Source organism: Lepus europaeus, chromosome 2 (assembly GCF_033115175.1).
Source record: "Lepus europaeus isolate LE1 chromosome 2, mLepTim1.pri, whole genome shotgun sequence".
NCBI lineage: Eukaryota > Metazoa > Chordata > Mammalia > Lagomorpha > Leporidae > Lepus > Lepus europaeus.
The window spans coordinates 139,418,506-139,441,063 of record NC_084828.1 but is presented as its reverse complement, the minus strand read 5'-3'; the positions used below and the strand labels follow the sequence as shown (position 1 = coordinate 139,441,063).

General features: G+C 40.5%; 1 protein-coding gene across 3 annotated transcripts in view; it reads right to left on the bottom strand.

The window, feature by feature from the left end:
* ATR (ATR serine/threonine kinase) overlaps positions 1-22,558 on the bottom strand; it is a 115,560-nt gene that overhangs the window by 62,721 nt on the left and 30,281 nt on the right. For all 3 annotated transcript variants that reach the window (XM_062213724.1, XM_062213732.1, XM_062213742.1), the window contains 9 exons: positions 22,360-22,554; positions 20,298-20,483; positions 17,529-17,621; positions 14,599-14,729; positions 11,080-11,223; positions 7,374-7,467; positions 6,360-6,485; positions 5,204-5,410; positions 1,669-1,782 (listed from right to left, as the gene is read on the bottom strand). In XM_062213724.1, the coding sequence (XP_062069708.1) occupies positions 1,669-1,782; positions 5,204-5,410; positions 6,360-6,485; positions 7,374-7,467; positions 11,080-11,223; positions 14,599-14,729; positions 17,529-17,621; positions 20,298-20,483; positions 22,360-22,554 (1,290 nt within the window). The remainder of the gene's footprint in view (positions 1-1,668; positions 1,783-5,203; positions 5,411-6,359; positions 6,486-7,373; positions 7,468-11,079; positions 11,224-14,598; positions 14,730-17,528; positions 17,622-20,297; positions 20,484-22,359; positions 22,555-22,558) is intronic.

The window sequence follows — 22,558 nt, the reverse complement described above, 5'->3', positions numbered from 1 at the left end:
ACTTTCCAACAAAATCCAAACCTGAATATGTAACAGAAACTTTTAAAGAAAAAAGTAACATGTAAATCATCAAAGAAATATTTATCACATGCATGATAAACAAAAAGTTAATTTCTATTATATCTAACTAGGTCTTAAATATTAATAAAAAAAAGATCAACATCAAGAGAAAAATGGGAAAAGATCATTTAGAAAAAGTTTCAAACAGCAGAAAGTACATAAAAGATGCTATAACACTCTTATAATTAAATGAATCAAATTAAGATATCATTTTTCACTTGTCACATAAGGGAAGATTAAACATTTTTGTGAAAGGCAGGATTGTCAAAAGAGTATAAACTAGGGCCAGTGTTGTGTAGCAGGTAAGACCGCTGCCTGCAAGACCAGCATCCCAAATGGGTGCTGGTTAATGTGCAGTCAACTCTATTTCCAATCCAGTTCCCTGCTAAGGGCCTGTGAAAAGCAGCAGAGAATGGCCCAAGTGTCTGGGCCCCTGCCACCCACATGGGAGACCCGGATGAAGTTCCTGGCTTCTGGTTTCAGCCTATCCCAGCACTGGCTGTTATGGCCATCTGGGGAGAGAATCAGCAGATGGAAGATCTCTGTCTCTCCCTCTCTCTCTGTAATTCTGACTTTCAAAATAAAAAAATAAATCTTTTTTTTTTTTTTTTTTACAGGCAGAGTTAGACAGTGAGAGAGAGAAAGACAGAAAGGTCTTCCTTTTTCCATTGGTTCACTCCCTAAGTGGCCGCCACGGCTGGTGCGTTGCGGCCAGCATGCTGCGCTGATCTGAAGCCAGGAGCCAGGTGCCTCCTCCTGGTCTTCCATGCAGGTGCAGGGCCCAAGGACCTGGGCCATCCTCCACTGCACTCCCGGGCCACAGCAGAGAGCTGGACTGGAAGAGGAGCAACCAGGACAGAACCGGCACCCCAACTGGGACTAGAACCCGGGGTGCTGGCGCAGCAGGCGGAGGATTAGCCTAGTGAGCCGCGGCGCCAGCTGAAAATAAAAAAATAAATCTTTAAAAAAAAGTTATAAATCAATGAAACTTTTTGACAAACATCTATCAAATATAAATTCTGTATTTGTTCTGAGACACTTTAACTTCTAGATATCTACACAATTACTATAGTCAATAAGTGCTCAGAAATGTGCTTATGGTGCCTTAGCAAAACACTGAATATAATCTAATTGCTTAAATAAGTTTATTAAAAAAATATGGCACACAGATATTTAATATTATTCAATCACTGAAAGGAATGAATTAGAGATAAATGTACTGACATGTGAAATTACCCACAATAAACTGCTAAACACAAAAGAAAATCAAATTACAAATCATAAACATGATCTTTCTTTGAAGGAAGAGAAATATACTTCAAAAAGTTTGTAGAACGATGAGATTAAAAGATGATTTTAGTGCAAAAAGTTTTTGAAATCCATGTACAGTTTGTTCATATAATGAACTCTTCCATAAAGTTTGAAAGATTCCCCATATTTGTGTATACATACAAAACTGCAAGTACCTACAGGTTATACTTTCATACTCTCTAAAATGTTTACCACTAATATTATTTTGATAATAAGAAATAAAGAGTTTCATAGACAAGTTTCATAGTCATTACATTTACGGGAGGTAAAGCCAGTAATTACTAAGTATTTTCTTACCTGAATGGCATAAGCAGCTGAATCTTGAGCTCGGCTGTTATCGGCATATGCAAGGTAAGCTCTTGTTAGCTCCATCAATAAACCATAAGCAAAGTTTGGGTCTTCTACATTAGTCTTAACAAAAACAAGAAACAATTCAGTAAAAATTGGTACACAAATCTTTTAAGGTGTTTTATGCCTTACATTGTGAATCTATCTTAATTGTCTGAATGAATTTAGAACAAGGATAGAGAGGTTCAAACTAAGTTTGGTGCCAAGGCTAAAATACAATCTGTAGCTAAGAAGCCAAAATTTAAAGCTTTTTAGGCTATTTTTAAAGTGTATCAGAATAATTTGACTCTCACATTGTTCTGATAATTTGTATTTTTTTTTAATTCTTAAAAAGTAAACTGAATGAAAACAAAGGCAAACAAAAAAGAATTGCCTGTATCAGTATTACTAGAAACACAGTTTTATAAAACTTTGTTTTATAACTTTGTCAAACAAATGGTTAAGAAAGTTATGGGGATGGGGCTGGCACTGTGATAACATGGGCTAAGCCTCTGCCTGCAGTGCCAGCATCCCATTTGGGTGCTGGTTAGTGTCCTGGCTGCTCTTCTTCCAATCCAGCTCTCTGCTTATGGCCTTGGAAAGCAGTGGAAGATGGCCCAAGTCCTTGGGCCTCTGCATCCACATGGGAGACCTGGAGGAGGATCCTGGTTCCTAGGTTCAGATCAGCTCAGCACTGACGTTGTGGATATTTAGGGAGTGAACCGGCAAATGGAAGCCCTCCCTCTCCATCTCTTCCTCTGTCTATAACTCTACCTCTCAGATAAATAAAATCTTCAAAAAAAGAAAATAAAGTTATACTGGGCTGGTGCTGTGCTGTAGTGGGTTAAGCTGCCATCTGTAGTATCTCATATAGGCGCCAATTCAAGTCCTGGCTGCTCTACTTGTAACTCACATCTCTGCTGATGTGCCTGGAAAAGCAGCGGGAGATGGCCCAAGAATTTGGGCCCCCGCACCCATGTGGGAGACCAGGAAGAAGTTCTGGGCTCCCAGCTACAGACTGGCCCAGCTCTGCCTGTTGTAGTCATTTGAGAAATAAACCAGTGGATGGAAGATCTCTCTCTCTATGTCTTTGTCTCTTCCTCTCTCTGTGTACTCTGACTTTCAAATAAATAAAAATGAATCTTAAAAAAAAAAAGAAAGTTAGCCGGCGCAGCAGCTCACTAGGCTAATCCTCCACCTTGCGGCGCTGGCACACCGGGTTCTAGTCCCGGTCGGGGCACCGGATTCTGTCCCAGTTGCCCCTCTTCCAGGCCAGATCTCTGCTGTGGCCAGGGAGTGCAGAGGAGGATGGCCCAAGTGCTTGGGTCCTGCACCCCATGGGAGACCAGGATAAGCCCCTGGCTCCTGCCATCGGATCAGCGCGATGCACCGGCCGCAGCGTGCCAACCGCGGCGGCCATTGGAGGGTGAACCAACGGAAAAGGAAGACCTTTCTCTCTGTCTCTCTCTCTCACTGTCCACTCTGCCTGTCAAAAAAATAAAAAAAAAATAAAATAAAAAAAAAAAAAGAAAGTTATACAGGGCTAGTGCTACGGCATAGTAGGTTGAGCCTCTGCCTGATAGGTGCCAGTTCTAGTACTGACTGCTCCAATTCCAATCCAGCTACCTGTTAATGGCCCGAGAAAGCAGTAGAAGATGGTCCAAGTGCTTGGGCCTCTACTCCCACATGGGAGACCCAGAAGAAGCTCCTGGCTCCTTGCTTCAGATTTGCCCAGCTCCGACCATTGCGGCCATTTGGGAGTGAACCAGTGATGGAAGATCTCATTCTCTCTCTCTCTGTAACTCTACCTCTCAAATAAATACATAAATCTTTTTTAAAAAAGTTATACTATTATAGTTTTACAATCTGTGATTACCTTAAAATTTACTGTATATTGGTGGAAAAACAGACAAATTATGTAGGGGCCAGTGTTTTGGCACAGCGGGTAAGGCTGTCACCTGAAATGCTGGCTTCCCATATAAGTGCTTGTTTGAGTTGCAGCTGCTGCTCCACTTTTTTTTGTTTGTTTGACAGATAAGAGTTAGAGAGAGAGACAGAGAGAAAGGTCTTCCTTCCATTGGTTCACCCCCAAATGGCTGCCACGGCCGGCGCTGCGCCGATCCAAAGCCAGGAGCCAGGTGCTTCCTCCTGGTCTCCCATGCAGGTGCATGGGCCTCAGCACTTGAGCCATCCTCCATTGCCTTCCGGGGCCACAGCAGAGAGCTGGACTGGAAGAGCTGCAACTGGGACTAGAACCCGGCACCCATATGGGATGCCGGTGCCGCAGGTGAGGATTAACCAAGTGAGCCATGGTGCTGGCCCCTGCTGCTCCACTTTCAATCCAGGTTCTGCTAATGTACCTGGAAAGGCAGAAGATTTCCTAAGTACCTGAGCCCCTGCCACCCACACCTAAAAAATAGGGTACCCAGATTGAGTTCCTGGCTCCTGGCTTCCATGTGGCCCAGTCCTGGTAGTTTGCAGCCATTTGGGGAGTAAACCAGTTAGCGGAAGAGCTTTCTCTTTCTAACTCTGCCTTTCAAATAAATTAAAAAAAAAAAAAAAAAAAAGCACATTGTATATTATAGCATTTGCTAAATTGCATTCTGTTCAGACTGAGTCACTTGAGACATTCCAAGAAATGATTTTAACATACCCTCCGCTTTTTTTTTTTAAGATTTATTTATTTATTTTATTTGAAAGGCAGTTACAGAGAGAAGGAGGGAGAGGGAGGGCAGGCGGGAGAGAGAGAGGGAGAGAGAGAAAGAGATCCTTCATCTGCTGGTTCACTCCCCAAATGGCTGCAATGGCTGAGGCTGAGAAAATCCAAAGCCAGCAGCCTGGAGCTTCTTCCGGGTCTCCTACATCAGTGTAGAGGCCCAAGGACCCAAGGACCCAGGCCATCATCTGCTGCTATCCCAGGCACATTAGCAGAGAGCTAGATAGGAAGTGGAGCAGCTGGGACTCAAATCTGTGCCCATGTGGTATGCTGGCACAGCAGGCAGCAGCTTTACCTGCTATGCCACAGCACTGACTGCTACATACTTAAAGATTCACAACACACACTGACACATTAAAAGTTCTGTTTAGTTGTTTTTACATGAATTTCCCAAACCCATTTAACGACAACAATCTTTATATCTGTTATCTATATATACATACAGATATATTTATATAGTCAGATTATTCTGGGAAACAAGTTTTCCATGGAAACAGCAGCAATAGTGTTTAGAGAATAATATTTAAATAATTAACTAGTGTTTTAAGTATTGCCATAATTAGGAAGCCTTTTTTACAAGGACAACACATGAGATTGAATCCAAACTTTATTTCTTGTGGCTAAAAGCCTCTGCAATAGTAACGTGAAATGATCTCAGAAGTTACTTAAATTGTATGATTTAGGTCAAGTCTCCACTAAGGATAATTTCAATATTTCTTTGTAAATGGAAAATATAAACCTCAACAGAAAAGAGAATTCTTCTTGTCATCCCAAATGAACATAACTTACCACAAATGTGAAATCTTTTCCTTGAGTTTCAGTTGTTGAGAAATCTAACCGTCCTGGATCTATTGCCCCCAATTCCCCTAAACATTCACCACAGAGTAACCGAGCTTGAGAGTTTGCATCTTGACAACCTTTCAAAAGCACTGTCACCAACTGCGAGATAACAGGTTCTACTGTTTCACTATCTGTTGCATATTTTATCAGTTTTTCCTAAAATAAAAAAAAGTTTATACATAACTTTTGAAAGCTAATATATTCTTCTAAACCAGAAAGATTAAAAATATTAAGGAACATGTAATATAAACATTGACAAATTTAAATTTCTATATTTGTAATATTTCCAATTAGTCTTTGGTGAGTTCACATAATAATAGTTCATAATATGTTCTGTATGATTATAATGATTAAATGTGTTTGAAAATTTCAATCATTAATCCATTAAATAGTTATTGCATTTTATTATATCAGCATACAAAAATGAGTAAGATATAGTCTTATCCTAATAAATTCAGTCTAATAGGAAAAACAGACATGTAGACATATAATTAAAATACAATATGATATTTACAAAGTAGAGAAATATTGAAAACAGTTAAAAAGAACAGTAATTTTTCAAGGATGGTAGACAAATATTTCAGTAGGTGAGTGAAAAAGAACAACTATTAAATAAGAATATTGAAAATTACATAAAAACCAGTAAAAGAGGGAAACAAATATGGAAAAATGAGTTCTAGGGCAATAGATTATCTCTAGTTCTCGAATAAATAAATAACTTTAAAAAATTAGTTTAATTAAAATGAAGACATAATTCAGTCAAAATTTCTGACATTTTATATGACACATTTTTATAGGAAATTATGTAAGACTAACATAATGTGTTGCATATACATTTTTACCTAGAAAGCTGCAGTAATCCACATACAATCACAGATCATAACACTCTAAAACCAACAGAAAACTTTGCAAATCTCTGGAACTCAGCTCAAACGGCATTTCATGGGTTAGTGATTCTCAGCCAGATCTGATATTCTAAGTAAAATAAAAATTACTTCCTTATTTGAATCTACTGAATTTCAAGCAGAAATGCTAATCCATCATATTTCTTTAAATCTACAACTTTTATTTCCTGTAACTCTGCAAATACATTATCTTAGCATACCTGGTTTTTATATAAGGTTTCCTTTAAGCTAGTAAGAGCATGAATACGAACATCTACATTTTCATGCTGAACTGCTTTCATGGATAGCTGAAGCGTTGTTTGAAGATCAGTACTTTCAGAGGTCTCCTATATAAACAGCACAGCAAGACCCATTTTATTAACCATGTTGACAGTCATTTCCAAAGGTCTGAATTCCCTATATAATTAATAGTAAAACTATACTACAATTAAATCAGTTTAAAAAATAATAAAACTTCCATCCTTTCCCTTGTACATTATATGTAATTTTTAGTAATTCTCAGGGAAAGAATTCCATTCTAAAATCTTTAGAATGATTTCTTAAGAAAAAGTTTACTATAACAACATGAGACTATACTTGTATAAAATAGATGCTTCTTAACAAGAAGTAGAAGTTTTCCCTCATTTGTAGAGGGTTACATAGTGGCCCTGAACCAGGTTTACTATGTAGATAATTCACTCCATCCTTTCACTGCCCAAGGTAATACCTAAGTCAGGTACCCCACTTTCTGCCCTGAAGTGCTTTGAAATCACCACTGCTGCTTCCAAAATTTCAGAGAACTCACTGAACTTCAGTATGCTGGAATTACAGGTTATTCCCCTTCTACAGCTCAAGAACCACACAGATCTGGCATTTCTATACACCCTGTCTGTAGGACAACCAAACTAAAGTAATTCCACAGCTTTCTTCCTTCTCTCAGGACACTGAGTTGTGGCAGCTGCTTCTTTTGGGGATTGTAAATAAAGCATAAGAACTGTATTCTTTGTCCTCCATTCTAGCTAATGCTATTGTAGCTTTGGGCTAAACAATAAACTCACTGCAAAAGTTGTGGATTCATAGCAGCACTATGTAGTCACTAGGAATTAGCTATCAGAGTATAGCTAAACTCATATTATCCCCAGATTTTATTCCAAAGGATCATTATTCAGTGTATTAGAATTTGGGATTAGCTTTGGGTCAGCAATCTCCTAAACCACCAATTAAAAAAAAATTACCTTTCTATATTCCTGGAGAACTGCTTTTATCTTTTTTAATTCTGGATGATCAGGTAAAAAATATATTTCATGAAGAAAATCCTGGACAGCATCCCTAATAGTTAGAATGAAAAAGCATTATTTGCCAAGAATATGAATACTAAAAAATACATAAGCAGAAGTTGAAACTAAGACCAGCTTAATTCACACTTAAAATTGCTAGTTGAAGGGGACGGCACTGTGGCATAAGGGGTAAAGCTGCCGTCTGCAGTGCCAGCAATCCACATGGGCGCCAGTTCAAGTTCTAACTGTTCCACTTCTAATCCAGCTCTCTGCTGTGGCCTGGGAAAGCAGCAGAGGATGGCCTGGGTCCTTGGGCCCTCTCAAGTGGGAGACCTGGAAGAAGCGCCTAGCTCCTGGCTTCAGATCAGCTCAGCTTCGGCTGTTTCAGCCATATGGGGAGCGAAACAACAGATAGATGACCTCTCTCTCTGTCTCTACCTCTCTCAGTAACTCTTTCAAATAAATAAAATACATTTTTCAAAATAAAAAAGTGCTAGTTGATTACTGTAATGCAAAATATTCTTCTTAACCATGTTCATATGCTCAGGAAAATTAATAGTAACAATTAAGGGAAGCAACTTAATGATAGTCTTGTTATATTGGTGGCCCTCCATAAAAGCATGTCAAATATGTAACACCTTCCTCTTGAATCTGGGCTGGGTGTGTGGCTTGCTTTAGCAAATAAGACTGTGGCAGAGATAAGTTGTGTTAATTTGGAGCTTGGTGTTAAAAAAAAAAAAAGTTGGCTGGCGCCGTGGCTCAACAGGCTAATCCTCCACCGGCACACTGGGTTCTAGTCCCGATCAGGGCACCAGATTCTGTCCCGGTTGCCCCTCTTCCAGGCCAGATCTCTGCTATGGCCTGGGAGTGCAGTGGAGGATGGCCCAAGTGCTTGGGCCCTGCACCCCACGGGAGACCAGGAGAAGCACTTGGCTCCTGCCTTCAGATCAGTGCGGTGCGCCGGCCGCAGCGCGCCGGCCACGGCAGCCATTGGAGGGTGAACCAACGGCAAAAAGGAAGACCTTTCTCTCTCTCTCTCTCTCTCTCTCACTGTCCACTCTGCCTGTCAAAAAAAAAAAAAAAAAAAAAAGCCAGGCAGCATCTTTTTTTTTTTTTTTTTTTTTTAAGATTTCTTCTACTTATTTGAAAGACAGAGTTACAGAGAAGAGAGGTCTTCCATCCACCTGTTCACTCCTCAAATGGCCACAACAGCTGGAGCTGAGCCAACTCGAAGCCAGGAGCAAGGAGCCTCCTCCAGGTCTCCCACAAGGGCACAGGGGCCCAAGGACCTGGGCCATCCTCTGCTGCTTTCCCAGGGGCATCAGCAGAGAGCTGCATCAGAAGTGGAACAGCCGGTATTTGAACAGGCGCCTATATTAGATGCCAGCACTGTAGGCCAGAGCTTTAACCCGCTGTGCCATAGCATCAGCCCCAGACATCTGTTTTTGTACTCTGGAGAGCCTTGAGTCACCACTTGAGAAGTCTGATCATCAACATAGATGGGCCACAGAGAGACAGAGAAAGGCCCTGACACTACATGGAAAGAGGAAGATGCCTAGCCCAGTCTACCTGGCAGTTGAATGCTGCCATACTAGTAATCACAGGCAAAACCAGGGAGAGAAATATTCAGTTGAACCTACCCCAGATCGAAAAATCATGAGCAAATCAAGCCAAGTCCAAAACATAAATTCTCATCAAGCATTTTAGAGAAAAAGATACAAATAGTCCTTATCATGGCTATAATTTTTAATTTCCTTCCAATATAATATATAATCTTTTCTGTGTCTGAATATAAGTGTTGGCTGGTGCCGCGGCTCAACAGGCTAATCCTCTGCCTGCAGCGCCTGCACACCAGGTTCTAGTCCCGGTCGGGGCGCCAGATTCTGTCCTGGTTGCGCCTCTTCCAGGCCAGCTCTCTGCTGTGGCCCAGGAGTGCAGTGGAAGATGGCCCAAGTGCTTGGACCCTGCACCCGCATGGGAGACCAGGAGAAGCACTTGGCTCCTGGCTTCGGATCAGCGCGGTGCGCCGGCTGCAGCGCAGTGCGCCGGCTGCAGCGCACTGGCAGCAGTGGCCATTGGAGGGTGAACCAATGGCAAAAGGAAGACCTTTCTCTCTGTCTCTCTCTCTCTCACTGTCCACTCTGCCTGTGCAAAAAAAAAAAAAAAAAAAAAAAGTGTTTTTAAATTCTAGCCTTACCCATGCAAAAAACCATGTAGTAAGTTAACTTCTGTGAGCTATAATATACCAAGCACTGATATGGAACAATAAACCTAGCAAAAGTTATTCCTGTATTCAGGGAGTGTAAGGCCTTTCATCTAGCACATGGTCAAAGAAGATTTTTCTTATGGAATGAAAAAAGGAGAAAAATAATTCCTCCACAACAAAGAGCAAAGATATGACTCTTAACATAGCAATTAAAGAAATATTTGAAAACTGACCTAAATTATGATTTTTTGTTCTATTATGTTTAAAATATCAATGTGCTAGAAATAAAAGTATTTTAAGTGAATAAAAATACATCAACTTCTTTCTTCTGGACTTTCCTACCTGATAGGACAGTCATTGGAACTGATTAGGAGGAACTGCGATACTGTATGAGTGAGAAGTTAAATAAGTACTACTTAAACCCTGACTTTAAAAACAACAGAACTATGACATACAACAGTAAGTGAAATAATACAAAAATAATACAAAAAACCATATTTGTTTAATGTGAAGGAACACATTCTAAGCTGAAAAGCAGCCAAGAGGCAAGAATACAAATGGGATGCAGTAATATATGTTCCACATTGGCTACAGTGCCATGCCTGTTTTGGAAAATGAAGGGAAAAGATGTTAGGATAAAAGAAGTGGCCTGATTTTGGAAAGCCTTGAATGTCAATTTAAGCAATTTGGAATTCATCAGTTTGGAAACAGACCTAGAGAGTATGCTAGAGTGGTATAGAAAAAGAAATGCTTTTTTTTTTTTTTTTTTTTTTTGACAGGCAGAGTGGACAGTGAGAGAGAGAGACAGAGAGAAAGGTCTTCCTTTTTGCCGTTGGTTCACCCTCCAATGGCCGCTACGGACGGCGTATCTCGCTAATCCGAAGCCAGGAGCCAGGTGCTTCTCCTGGTCTCCCTTGCGGGTGCAGGGCCCAAGCACTTGGGCCATCCTCCACTGCCTTCCCGGGCCATAGCAGAGAGCTGGCCTGGAAGAGAGGCAACCGGGATAGAGTCTGGCGCCCCAACCGGGACTAGAACCCGGTGTGCCGGCGCCGCAAGGTGGAGGATTAGCCTGTTAAGCCACGGCGCCGGCCAAGAAATGCTTTTAAAAGAGCATCTGGCAACAATATGAATAAACATGATAAAAGCTTAAAGGAAGGGAGGCTGTTTCAAAGGTTAATGCAATAAACCAATAAGGGTTTCAGGTAAGGTAAACTGCAGAAAGCAGGTGAATATCCCCCATAACCTTTCTTGTGCTTTTCAACCATCTCCTTTTCACCACGAGAAGAAAGGTAAATTTAGTTTTGTTGCTTCAGAATTAATGAAAAGTAATTTTTAAATACAATTATAGTAGAAGAAACGCCACAACTGAAATAGCCTCAGTTCTATATGTAAACACATGTCAGTGACTATTGTTTATAGACAGACTCTAAAATTAAAACATGAGCAGCTCCACATTACCTGTTCTCAATTATAAGGTAGTGAAAGATAGCTGCAGTTTCCTTAGGCTGGATGTGTATGAGAGGTAACAAAGCTACTATTACGTGACTCAGAAGCGGGCCGAGATAAGCATGATCCAGGCAATGAACGAAGCAGTCCCAAGCTCTATGCAAAAAACAAATGAAAATCAGTTTCAATTATTTATATTATTTGTACAGCATCATGAGTTATTAGTTGAACAAACAATGCCTGCAAACAATATGTAGCTTTAAAAATAGGATTAATATTATAAGTTCTAAATAAAGTGATCTCCATATTCTATTAAGTCAAATGAAAAAGGGGGGGTAGGGGGCATTTGACCCAGCAATTGTGCTGAGGCTTGGAACACTCACATCCCACCGTGGAGTGCCCAAGTTCTATTCCTGGCACCATGCCTGATTCCAGCTTCCTGGTAAAGGCACACCCAAGGAGGCAGCAGGTGATGGCTCAAGTACATAGGTCCCTGCCACCCACATGAGAGACCTGGATTGAGTTCCCATCAGTTGCAGCCTGATCGAGCCCTGGTTATGTGCGTATTTGGGGATTGAACCAGTGGAGGAGAGCTCTCTGTATCTGCTTCTCTTTCTGTCTCTTGAATGAAATTAACCAAACAACAAAGAAGCAAAGTGAAAAACGGTGTTTTGGGACAAGATTAATCCTAAGAAATAGACGTTGTATGTGTGCAGTTGTTTATACAGATGGTCCCTGACTCATGACAGCTCACCGTCCAGTTTTTCAACTTTTGTAAATTTGTATGCGTTTAGTAGAAATTGTACTTCAAATTTTGAAGTTTGGTCTTTTCCTAGGCTAACAATATGCAGTATGATATTCTTTATGAGGAGTTTTGTTTTATTTAAGAAGAATCCTGGGGGTGGAATCATGGCACACTGGGTTGGGCTCCGGCCCGAAACGTCAGCATTCCATATGGGCACTGGTTTGAGCCTGACTGCTCAGCTTCCGATATAGCTCCCTGCACCTGGGAGAACACTGGAAGATGGCGTAAGTGCTTAGGCCTTTGCATCCAACACAGAGGACCTGGACTCAGTTATAGGCTCTAGGCTTCAGCCTGGGCATTGCAGCCATTGGGAAGTGAAATGGTGGATGAAGAATCTCTCTCCAACCCTCCCTTTCGAATAAACAGATCTTTTAAAAAGAGATATGGTCACCATTAAAAAGAAGAAAAATCCCACCTAAAAAATATAGGTAGAATAACAAAATTAGAAAAATTAGTATTTTAATATTTGTAATCAAATAATTAACTTAGGCAATGATAAAACCCTTACATGAAAAATTGTAATAGAGGAATTCAGTTTGATAAAACCACAACCTAGTGATTAACTTAGCATCACTAAAAAACAGGCAACCAGATAATGTGTAGTTAATGTTGTAGCACACGAGAAGCACAAAATCTTCCTTTGAAGCATGCTTTTGAAACAAGTTGCACCTAAACCTAACTGAGAATCTACATCTAGTTACTAGTTTATGTAGAAAAACAAGGAGGAAATAAGATACACAGGGAAAAGTTAAATCAGCAAACAGCCAAGGCCTACACATCAGTATCTTAATGGCCTGAAAAAAGTAAAATATGTGGGAAGAGGACTTAACAGGGTGAGGCTATTTCTAAGAGATACATAAGGAGCCAAACAACCAAGTGTCTAATATGTAAACCTTGTTTAGAGCCTGATTCAAACAAACCAACATATTTGAGAAAAATATCTCAGAGGCAATTGGAGGAATTCCAAGTATTAACTGAATTTTAGATGATATTAGGAATTACTATTAATTTTAATATAACTTTTTTTTTTTTTTTTTTTTTTGGACAGGCAGAGTGGATAGTGAGAGAGAGAGACAGAGAGAAAGGTCTTGCTTTTTGCCATTGGTTCACCCTCCAATGGCCGCTGCTGCCGGTGCATCTCGCTGATCCGAAGCCAGGAGGCAGGTGCTTCTCCTGGTCTCCCATGCGGGTGCAGGGCCCAAGGACTTGGGCCATCCTCCACTGCCTTCCCGGGCCATAGCAGAGAGCTGGCCTGGAAGAGGGGCAACCGGGATAGAATCCGGCGCCCCAACCGGGACTAGAACCCGGTGTGCTGGCGCCGCAAGGTGGAGGATTAGCCTGTTAAGCCACGGCGCCAGCCAACATGTGTTTTTTTAAAACTCTTATCCATTAGTCATATCTGAAATACTGACAAGTACAATGATGTGATTCTGAGATTTTCTTTAAAATACTCTGACACTAAAAAAGGTACAAGGGGATAATTTCAATAAGATCAGCTATGTTGTCAACTTCTGGGGCCTCATAATAGATTCGTAGGAGTTCATTAATAACTCTTCTATTGGGACCAGCATGGTGGTACAGTGGCTTAAGCCATGACGCTGGAATCCTATATGGGAGTATTTGGGTCTTTGCCACCGATCTGGGAGACCAGGATAAAGTTCCTGGCTCCTGGTTTCAGCCTGGCCCCAGCCTTGGCTGTTGTAGCCAGGGACTGAACCAGCAAATGATCTGTTTTTCCCTCTTTGTTTTTCCCTATCAATCTATTTTTCAAATAAACAAATAAGCTAAAAAGTTATAACTCTTTTATTTTCCAGGATGTTAAGATTTCCATAGTAAAATATTATTTAAAGGGTAAATACAGGGACCAGTGCTGTGACATAGCAGGTAAAGCCACCGCCTGTGGTACCTGCATCCCCCATGGGGCTGGTTCCAGTCCTGGCTGCTCCACTTCTTTTTTTTTTTTTAAAGATTTATTTTTATTTATTTGAAAGACAGAGATACAGAGAGAGGTAGAGACAGGGAGACACGTCTTCCATCTGCTGGTTCACTCCCCAGATGGCCGAAATGGCCAGAACTGCACTGATCCGAAACCAGGTGCTTCTTCTGGGTCTCCCATGTGGGTGCAGGAGCCCAAGGACTTGGGCCATCTTCTACTGCTATCCCAGGCCATAACAGAGAGCTGGATCGGAAGAGGAGCAGCCAGGACTAGAACCAGCACCCATATGGGATGCCGGCGCTTCAGGCCAGGGCGTTAACCCACTGCGCCACAGCGCCGGTCCTGCTCCACTTCTGATCCTGCTCTCTAATATGGCCTGGGAAAGCAGTGGAAAATGGCAAAAGCCCTTGGGCCCCTGCACCCATGTGAGAGACCCTGAAGAAGCTCCTGGCTCCTGGCTTCAGATCGGCTCAGCTCTGGCCGTTGCAGCCATTTGGGAAGTGAACTAGCAGTTGGAGGACTTCTACTTTCTCTTTCTCCCTCTCTCTCTCTCTCTCTCTTCTCTCTCTCTCCCTCCCTCCCTCCCTCCCTCCCTCTCTGTCTAACTCTTTCAAGTAAATAAATAAATCTTAAAAAAAAAAAAAAAGTAAATACAGTCCCTTTTCAACACAAATAGTCTTTCTACCTTAATTATTTACAATTTGAAACCAGTTTCCCGAAAAGACTTAAGAATTGAAGCTAGTGTCACTAGGAAATATAAAAAAGTGAATGAACTAAGGCAGTTATTTACCTGCAACACAATTCAGGAAAATCATCCTTGAACCGAAGACCAGTTCTCAGAGTGGTCATCATCTTCACCCTCACAGAGCTAACATGTTTGGGTCCCATCAACTTCATCAAAGACATCAAGCTGTTCAAGGCCTAAAAAGTAAGTAATGCTTTAAAATAAAGCTTATTAAAACAGGCAAGTCTTAAGGACAAGAGCTTTTCACTCAAATCTCAGGAGTCATCTACTCTCAGACAACAAAAGTTCATTTTGTGCAACTTCTTATATGGGAATTAAGAATTTGAAAAACACAAGTTGAGATGTTTTTCCCTCCTTGAAGGTGGTTTGTTATTTTGGTCCAGTGGCCTTCTAGCAGAGTAAATTTTCTGATTTGTTAACACAGTCATGCATATTATTTAATTTTCTTCATGTTTATTCCAAACTAAACAAAGCAGCTTAAATATAAATTGAATTAAAATAATTTGAACTTGAGAGCCTTGTAAAAATTGTGAACTGAATGAAATGCCTAATAGTGTCCATAGTTAAAAGAAATTTTTGTCCTAATGATAATAAATTCAAGATGTCCTGAATTTAGTAAAGCAAACAACTGATGATAAACCCAGAAGGAAAACATGTGAAACAGAGAAACACAGTTGATCTATCAACAACTCTGGTCAGCTTTTAACTATGTGCCAAAACATGTATGCTCTTTATGTTTACAACACAAACTCTAGTTTTTGTTGTTGTTGTTATTTTTTTTATTTTTGACAGGCAGAGTGGACAGTAGAGGGAGACAGAGAGAAAGGTCTTCCTTTTTGCCGTTGGTTCACCCTCCAATGGCCACCGCGGTAGGCACCGCGCCGTTCCGATGGCAGGAGCCAGATGCTTATCCTGGTCTCCCATGGGGTGCAGGGCCCAAGCACTTGGGCCATCCTCCACTGCACTCCCTGGCCACAGCAGAGAGCTGGCCTGGAAGAGGGGCAACCGGGACAGGATCGGTGCCCCGACCGGGACTAGAACCCGGTGTGCCGGCGCCGCAAGGCGGAGGATTAGCCTGTTAAGCCACGGCACAGGCTACAAACTCTAGTTTTCTTAGATTCACTCACTTGAGATAACAGTAAGATAGAAGCTGTTTAACTGCAATTAAAGTTTTAGGGGTGTTAAATTTATTAGTTGACACCAAAAGAAAAGGCATCAATTACTGGAATTTGTAGACTTTAATATTTTACCATAAGACTTTCCTGTCTCAAGGTTATTTTAAAAAAAGAGAGTTGGTGCTGGTGTTGTGGCATAGTGGTTAAAAGCTGCTGTCTGCGACACTGACATCCTATATGGGCATTGGTTCGAGTCCTGGCTGCTTCACTTCCAATCCAGCTCCCTGCTAATGTCCTTGGGCCCCTGCAACCCAAGAGAGAGACCAGGATGAATCTCTGGCTTCTGGCTTTGACCTGGCTCAGCCCTGACCATTGCAGCCATTCAAGGAGTAAACTAGAAGACAGACGATCTCTGTCTGTCTGTCTCTCGCTTTCTGTAACTCTTTCAAGTAAATAAATAAATCTTAAAAAAAAAAAAAGGTAGTATAGCCTAAAATAAAAAAAAATTTTCATTTGTAGATTTACTCTAATCTTAGTGACTACAGTCATGGAAAGCAACAAAAAGGGAAATTTTATCAATATCCAAAATTTTATCTCGATCTTTAAGAGGAAAATTTAGAATTTGTCGCAGCAATCATAATGAAACATCATCATGCCACAAGAATTTAAATATAAACATACAAATACCAGAGTTGCCTTACTTTATATAAATCTAACATTTTCTATTGAAAAATAACATCTGGTGGCCAGCATTGTGATATGCAGTGGATAAAGCTTCATCCAATATTAGAACGTGGGTTTGAGTCCTGGCTGTTTTGCTTCTGATCTCTCTCTCTGCTAATGCACCTGGGAAGTCAACAGAACATGGCTCAAGTATTTGGGTCCTTATCACCCACAGGGAGACTCAGATGGAGTTCCTGGCCCTTGGCTTTGGCTTGGCCCAATCCCTTGGCCCAGCAGTCACTTAAAGAGTAAACCAGCAGAGGGAAGATACCTCTCTTTCTTTTCCTGTTACTGCCATTCAAATAAATAGAAAATATTTTTTTAAAAAATGTTTGGTGTAGCTGTTAATATGCAACTTGGTACAAGTGCATTCTATACTGGAGTGCCTGGGTTCAAGTCCCAGCTCTGCTCCCAATTCCAGCTTCCTACTAATGTACACTCTGGGAGGCACCAGGTGATGGCTCCCGTGTTTGTGTTTCATTCACATGGAAGATCTGGATTGAGTCCCAGATCCTGGCTTCAAGCAGCCCACTCCCGGCCAGTGTGGGCATTTAGAGAGCAAACCAGCAGGTGGAAGCTCACTCTCCCCCACCTCCTGTATTCTGCTTCTAAAATGAATAACAAACAAACAAATAAAAAAAAACAATGAGCCATGACCTACCTCAGACCCATCTGGGCTAATAAGATTCAACTACGCAAGTTTTGTTTGAGCCATCAGCGATTATTAGACTCTAGACATTATAATGATGAGAGCGGGAAGCCACTGAAGTCATAACCTGGCACTGACATACAGATCCAACACAGGTGAATCTGAGCCAAGAGAAAAATTCTGAGAACATTTTTGAGTCCAGAAGCAAGTTATGCCAAAGCTACATTATCCTTACATGTTTAAGCACAGAGCTAATAAATTCCTTTTAGTCAGCTTGAGTTTTCCATCCCTCACCAGCTAAGTAACTGTAAAGGATACAATTGCTATTTTTAGACTCCTGAGAAGCTTTATACTTCGTTCAAAAATACAAAATGTCACATTTGATCACTGCTTACCTTTCAGTGCTTGCAGCAAGGAGAAACCTAATAGCCTGCGTATTCTAAATGACTTCTATTCTAGCACTTTCTAAGTCAATCATCACTACTTACCATTTTCTTATCTTCAATGCCAACACTGGAGCTCAATAATTGCATATTAAAAAAGGCCAAAATGCCCAACAACTTAGGTTGCAAATAATCAGCCTAAGGAAAAACAGATATGTACATTTTATACAGATCAAATTCTTTAAGACAGTTTATTACTTAAATAACATCATTTATACCTTACCCAACTAGATTATTGGTTTTATTTAGTTGTTTACTTATTTATTTGATAGGTAGAGACACAGAAAGAAAGAGATCTTCCATTTGCTGGTTCACTCCCTAATCGCTTGCAACAGCTGGGACTAGGCCAGGCCAGTCAGGAACTCCATTAGGATCTTTCTTCCACTTGAGTACCAGGAAGGAAGCTAAGCATTTGGGCCATCATCTGATGCCTCCCAGTTATACGAGCAGGAAGATGGATTGGAAGTGCAGAGTAGAAGGGACTTGAATCAGGTACTCCAACATGGGACACAGGTATCGCAGGCCATGGTTTAACCTGCTGTGCCACAATGCCCATACCACCCAACTAGATTAGACCACTGGAAAGCTGTTAGTGAGTTAAGTTTCTTGAGGTGGGTGCTTGGCACAGTGGTTAAGATGTCATTTGGGTTGCCTGCATCCCATATCAGAATACTTGGGTTCTATCTCAACTCCACTAATGTTTCCTACTAATGCAGACCATAGAAGGCACCAGTGATGGCTCAAGAAGTTGAGTTGCTGCCACTCATGTAGGAGACCTGGTTTTAATAACTGGTTCTTGGCCTTGGCCTATGCCAGCCCCAGCTATTACAAACATTTAGGGAGTGAACCAAAAGATGGAAGATCTCTCACCGTCTCTCTTCCATTCAAAAAATTTTAATTTTTTTAATGAAATGCAGATTCCCAGGGCCCTGCTCTAGGCTGAATATGCATTTGTTTTTAGATTTATTTTATTTATTTGAAAGAGATATAGAGAGAGGAAGAGACAGAGAGAGGTCTTCCATCCGATGGTTCACTCCCCAGATGGTTGCAATGGCTGGAGATGCGCGATCTGAAGCCAGGAGCTAGGAGTTTCTTCCGGGTCTCCCACATGGGTGCAGGGGCCCAAGGACTTGGGCCATCTTCTACTGCAGGCCATAGCAGAGAGCTGGATCGGAAGAGGAGCAGCCAGGACTAGGGCCAGCACCCATATGGGATGCTGGCACTTCAGGCCAGGGTCTTAACCCTCTGTGCCGCAGTGCCAGCCCCAGAATATGCATTTTTAAAAAAAAGTTTCTCCAATGCATATATGTTTACATTAATATTTTAAGAAATTAGTGAAACTGACTCATTAATTGCCATGACAAACAGTAAATTATAGTGAGAAAACCTTGAGTGAGCTACAGTGGAATCCTCAGGATTGGATTCAAACCAGGATCCAGATTAGAGAGAAGGAGGTTAGGGAAAGACAAGCAACTTCCTTATTCTTTTTTTTTTTTTTTTTAAGATTTATTTATTTTATTTAAAAGTCAGAGTTACACAAAGAGAGAAGGAGAGGCAGAGAGAGAGAGAGGTCTTCCCTTCACTGTTACACTCCCCAGTTGGCTGCAATGGTTGGAGCTGTGCTGATCTGAAGCCAAGAGCCAATGATTTGGGCCATATTCTATAGCTTTCCCAGGCTATAGCAGAGAGCTGAATCAGAAGTGGAGCAGCTGGGACTCGAACTGGCGCCCATATGAGATGCCAGCACTGTAGGCGGTGGCTTTACCTGCTATGCCACAGCACCAGCCCCAAAATAAATCTTAAAAAAAATCTACAAGTCCAGGCTTAAGGTAAGTCTAAAACTGAAATTTAAAGTTTGAATTCAATGAAATATAAATCATATTAAGGCAAAGGATCAAACGACAGCATTTAAGGAAAAATTATGATAGAGAAAGCCAGTCAAGTTACACAGTACTAAATCACTCTATAGATAATGTAGATAATGAAAACAGAGAATAAAAAAGACTAAGAGGAGTTGGCATTGTGGGGCAGCGGGTTAAGCTGCCACTTGTGATACCGATATCCCATACTGCGATGCCTGGGTTCAAGCCCTAGCTCTACCTTAATTACAGCTTCCTGTTTATGTGCACCTTGGGAGGTAGTAGGTGATGGTCAAGCACTTAGGTCCCTGCTATCCATGTGGGAAATTCAGATTCAGTTCTGGGGTCCTGGTCTACTTGGTTCTACACAGCTGTTGTGGGCATTTAGGGAGTAAAACAGGAGATACAAGCTCACTCTCTCTCTTCCCCTATCACTCTGTGAAAGAAAAAAAGAAAGAGAGAGAGGGAGGAAGAGAGAAAGAAAGGAAGGGAATGAAAGGGGGGAAGGAGGGGGGAAGGAAGGAGGGAAAGAATAAAAAGAAAGAAAGAGTCTTTAAAAAAAAAACTAAGTATGGGTAGATAGTGAAGAAACAGAAAAGGGGCAGGTGCTGTAGTGTAGTGGGTTAAGCTACTGCTTGCGATGCCAGAGTCTCTTATTTGGAGTGCCTGATTTGGGCTCCAGCTAATCTGATTTTAATCTGACCTCCTGCTAATGCACCTGGAGACAAGGGATGATGGCCCAAGTACTTGGGTTCCTGCCACCAACATGGGAGATGTGGATAGAGTTCTTGGCTCCCAGTTTTGGTATGATCTAGCCACGGCTGCTGCAGACATCTGGGGAGTGAACCAGCAGATAAAAGATTGTTCTATCTCTGTTACTCTTTCAAAATGAGTGAATAAAAACAGTTTTAAAAGGAGAAAAAACAAAAACAACTCCTTATAACATGTTCCTTACCATCAGCTCAGGAGAGGTGATATCTCTTGGTCCCTGGTATGGATCATCACTAGATGCAAATGAGGCCAGTATTGACAAACCATTGAAGACCTGTTGATAGTGCTCTCCAATGCGCAGCAGTAATTCATTATGCAATCCTTGGAAATCCTGTCTCAACAGGCTCCCCAGTTCAATTTCTGTTTCATTCTAAACCAAACACACAATTAAAAGAAAAAAAATGGTTATTTTTTTCTTTATTCCCAAATAAGTACATTGATCTTAATGTGTTATTTGTAAATCAGGATCTCTAAATTAGGTAACAGAATTTACTAATGGTATTAAAAAGCATTGGAAAAGGATTCTAATCTTGTTCTCTCTTTTTTTGGTAGATCTCTCGTGGGTTACATATAGATAATGAAGAGTAGAGATCAGACTTTTTTTTTTTAAGATTTTATTTGAAAGGCAGAGTTACAGAGAGCGCAGGAGAGACAGAGAGAGATATTCCATCTGTTGGTTTACTCCCCAAATGGCTGCAACAGCTGGAGCTGGGCTAGACCAAAGCCAGGAGCCAGGGGCTTCTTCAGAGTCTCCCACGTTGGTGGCAGGGAGGTGGATTGAAGTGGAGCAGCTGGGAATCAAATGGGCACCCACATGGGGTGCTGGTGCCATAGGCAGCAGCTTAACCTTCTACGCCACAGCACTGGCCCCTAGACTTTATTTTCAAATAAAATTTTAAAAGAAGGCCCTGGTTTCCTGTAAGAGTTTATAATATCATCAACTCAATATTTATAATCCCTGAGAGGAAACTTAATATAGTGTCTTAGAGCAGTTTTTCTGGTTAGAATTCTAGCAGTCAATTTATTAGTTGTGCTATAACTTGGACAAACTATCCAATCTAACCTCTTGCTGCTTTACTTTCCTCATCTATAAAATGAAAAATAATGTAGGTTGGGTAACTCTAATCCATAATCTGAAATCCAAAATGCTCCAAACTCCAAAACTCAAAACTTTCTGAGCTCCACAAGTGAAAAATGATTCCCTAAGTGAAAAATTTCACATCTCATCTCACATGGCAAGTTGTACTCAAAATGCTGGATAAAATTATCTTCAGGCTATGTGTATCATTATGTATATGAAATATAAATGAATTTTGTGTTTAGACTTGGGGTCTCATCTCCAAGATACTCATATATACCTGTATATATACATACATGGATACATATATATATACACACACGTATACATGTATATACACACATACATATATTTCAAAATTTAAAAAAAATCTGAAAGCTGAAACATTTCTGATCCCAAGCATTTTCATTAAGGGATATTCAATTTATAATACTTCTATCCTATTGGGTGCCTGTGAGGATGAAGTAAAATAATGCATTCTTATATATAGTAAATATTATTTTAATTCTACCTCCATAATATACAGATTTACTTTCTCAAGATGGAAGAAACATTTAATATTCAATAACTCATGTGGAAAGAGATCTGCTATTGGCATATTATGAAAAAATGAAATAAATGAACATCAGAGAAAATAATATATGCATATTTCTAGTAAGTTTTCCTATTCCCATGTAGTCTCATATTCCTCAAAGATATTTTTAGTATGATACCAAAAAAGAAGCACAAGGTATAATTTTTAATGTGAAAACTAGCAAGATACCAGATCAAACTATAATTGGAGCACTAAGTAACTAAACACAACACAGATATTATACTACAGTTGAAGAAGGTAGTCTCTTCCTGCAGATAAAATTACTTGTATGTTATCAGTCAACTTACAGTGCCAATCAACCAAAAAACTACGAAAATGATGTTAGCTGATATCCTCATCAATGAAAGGATGGTTATCATATCATGATGGTGAAATGATCAAATAAAATAATAAAAGAATTCTATTTTAACATCCTCCCGGGACAAGGGTCATTTAATGTAACGTTGTTAAAACTTTTATTCTTCTAAGATAGGCTGTAAATTACTTACCCTCCTTCTTATAAGAATCTCATAGCAGCTTTCCTATAATACTCATTTAAACAAAATAGTAAAATATATGCAAATATTCAACTACCTTCAGATAATGAAGGGCACGTTCTAATTCATCTTTGGAACAGGAACAGACCAAATGAGAAAAAATGTATTTGAAGTTATTTATTAAAATTTCTCTACGATTGACATTTAATTGTTTTCCAAGAGTTCGAATAATAGCAGAAGCCGCAGGGCTTGCTTTGGCAGCAAGGTCAGGTAACAAAACTTGTAATGTCCTCTGA